General features: G+C 49.4%; 1 protein-coding gene across 1 annotated transcript in view; it reads left to right on the forward strand.

Moving 5' to 3' along the window:
• The first annotated feature begins 295 nt into the window (after positions 1-295).
• Positions 296-2,761, forward strand: part of LOC103249252 (COUP transcription factor 1) — an 8,732-nt gene continuing 6,266 nt past the window's right edge. The window contains exons 1-2 of the mRNA XM_021707473.1: positions 296-1,598; positions 2,265-2,761. Coding sequence (XP_021563148.1) covers positions 1,586-1,598; positions 2,265-2,761 — 510 coding nt within the window. The 5' untranslated portion in view covers positions 296-1,585. The remainder of the gene's footprint in view (positions 1,599-2,264) is intronic.

Raw genomic sequence — 2,761 nt, forward strand, 5'->3', positions numbered from 1 at the left:
CTCGCTGCCGCTGCCTCCCCCTCCCGGCCTGCGCTCCTGTGCCCTGCTCCCCCACCCGCCCGCTGCCTGCTCAGGATTGTGTCCCTGGGATCGTGAGCTGTGGCTTAAAATCCCCTTCCTCCCTGTGTCTTGGGTGTGCTCGGTGTGTGTCTTTTTCCCGCGTGTGCGTGAGGATGCTGGGGGCTGTGCTGGCATGAACTTGGGGAGGAGTGCTCTCCCCCCCCCCCAGAAAACTCTGTTTCTGTGTTTGTTGTTGTTTTTCATTCCACTCTTCCCTCCACCTCTTCAGACCCTTTATTGTAAATGGGGGAGGGCCGGGGGTTGGAGTCCCCTGAACCGCAGACTCCTCGCTGCCACCATCCTAAGCTTGGAAAAAGAGGAGTGAGATTTATTGCACTTGTAGGTCTAATTAGGGGGGAAGGGGGGCTTCTGGCCCGTTCACTGGTTCCCTCTCCTCTTCACGGAGCTGGGGCCGCCTCCTCCAGAGCTGTGGCCTTGTTTTCACCCCTCTACTTTGAAAGGAAAGTTTGTGACTGAACCGTGCTTTCATAGTTGTGTCATTTTTTTTAAAGCATGATACTCGTTTTATTTCTTCATCAAACTCCACCCTCTGCTTAAATACTGCATACAAATTACAATTTACAACGGCATTTACCGAGATCCTTCTGATTTGGCCATAATGCACAGACTGCAGCTGGCATGAGCTTCCACATCATTTAATCCCTGTGTTGTATGGGTTTTTTTTTTTATTTATTTAAAAAAACCCGCAACTTTGGATGCTGTATTTGGATATGCTTCATGTTCATGTAGCAAGAGATGCAGTACTTTTCTTATAAATATATTTAGCCATTTACAGTTAAAGTTTATCTCCTGACAATCATTAAAGATGTCTTATAGTCAAATTAGCGAACCAGTCAATTTTGCAGGATGCAGATTACTCCTTCTTGTAATTGACTTTAAAATTATATTTTATATGCCACAAGAAAAGAAATTGAATTCCTTCAGATCTCCTGGAGCAGGCAAATACGACGACTTCATTTCTAGCTCCAGGGAGATTTTGTAGGCATCCGGAAAAAAAAAAGAAAGAAAGAAAGAAAAAACTTTGAATTGTGCTCTCACTTAATTGAAAAATAACTGCCAAGTTCAAAACTATAATTAGAAAAAAGTATTCTAGTCATTATGTTTCCAGAGCTTAAATTGCACTGGAACTTACATTAAAATTAGAATCAAAGCAAACTTAAGAAAATAGGGCAAAACCTGAAATAAGACAGTTACATGGACATGGACATATCTATATTAATTTGTTGGGGGGGAGAGTTCAGTAGCCCTACTTTTCCTAAAGTTGTCTTTGTTTACATGGCAATTTAAAACGCTGGCACTGTTGAAGTAAAACATACACATTAAAAAAAAAAACTTTGGTCAGCTTTAAGAACTCAAAGCATGCTTACGTTTTGCATTCAGATGGTTAATGAATCCAGTGTTTTTGCAGTTGAAAGCTCGTGCATTCACTGGGCAAAAGCTGGCTGCAGGTTGCAGTGGCACGGCGCAGGACAGACATTAATTATATTTTCCACTTTTTTCAATAATGTTTGGCTACTGTAAGTGCAACTTTATTCTTGAAATTTTTCAATTTTCTGTTGCTTTTAATAGTGAGAACTTTGTGTGGGGCGACGGGGAGGAGGGGAGGAGGGAAGGATGTGCAGGATACGTGTTCTCTACTCAAAAGTTGTGAGTGATTAGTAGGATATGTAACTTGTATCTATTTTAAGAATAATTCTATAGCATTTTACGAGAATATGGAAACATTTTATGAGCAAAACGCAGCTTGCTTGCAAATGAAGAGGCCGCTAGGCATTTGCCTAGAACCACAACCTTTCTCCGGTTTCGCCCTCCAAAAAAAAAATACTGATATTTTTTTCATTCTGGAGGGGTGAGTGGGTGTTCATTTATCTGTGTGTTCCCCCTCGGTGGCCGAGGGGGTTGGGTGGCACTTTCTTGGCCTTGCCGAGGTGGGAGCCCTGAAGTCAGGCCTAGTTCCGGCGGGGCTGAGGTGGCCAGGAGCTCAGGCGATGGTCGCACTCAGGAGGCCGCGGGCTGCAGGGACTCACACCGGCCCTCCTGGCGAAGCGGGCCGTGGGAGCGAGCCGGACAAGGCGCGCGGGGCTGCGGGCAGGGCTCCTGCATTGTGTTGGGCGCGCTTCGGCGCGGCGGTTCGCAAGCCCCCTGGATGCACATTGCCTCTTTTCTCTCTTTCTTTTCGCCAGCGGTTCAGCGAGGAAGAATGCCCCCGACCCAGCCCAATCCAGGCCAGTACGCACTCACCAACGGGGACCCCCTCAACGGCCACTGCTACCTGTCCGGCTACATCTCGCTGCTGCTGCGCGCCGAGCCCTACCCCACGTCGCGCTACGGCAGCCAGTGCATGCAGCCCAACAACATCATGGGCATCGAGAACATCTGCGAGCTGGCCGCGCGCCTGCTCTTCAGCGCCGTCGAGTGGGCCCGCAACATCCCCTTCTTCCCGGATCTGCAGATCACCGACCAGGTGTCCCTGCTGCGCCTCACCTGGAGCGAGCTGTTCGTGCTCAACGCGGCCCAGTGCTCCATGCCGCTGCACGTGGCGCCGCTGCTGGCCGCCGCCGGCCTGCACGCCTCGCCCATGTCCGCCGACCGCGTGGTGGCCTTCATGGACCACATCCGCATCTTCCAGGAGCAGGTGGAGAAGCTCAAGGCGCTGCACGTCGACTCGGCCGAGTACAGC

This window comes from Carlito syrichta, unplaced genomic scaffold (genome assembly GCF_000164805.1).
Source record: "Carlito syrichta isolate Samal-C Ts95f unplaced genomic scaffold, Tarsius_syrichta-2.0.1 Scaffold118060, whole genome shotgun sequence".
Classification (NCBI taxonomy): domain Eukaryota; kingdom Metazoa; phylum Chordata; class Mammalia; order Primates; family Tarsiidae; genus Carlito; species Carlito syrichta.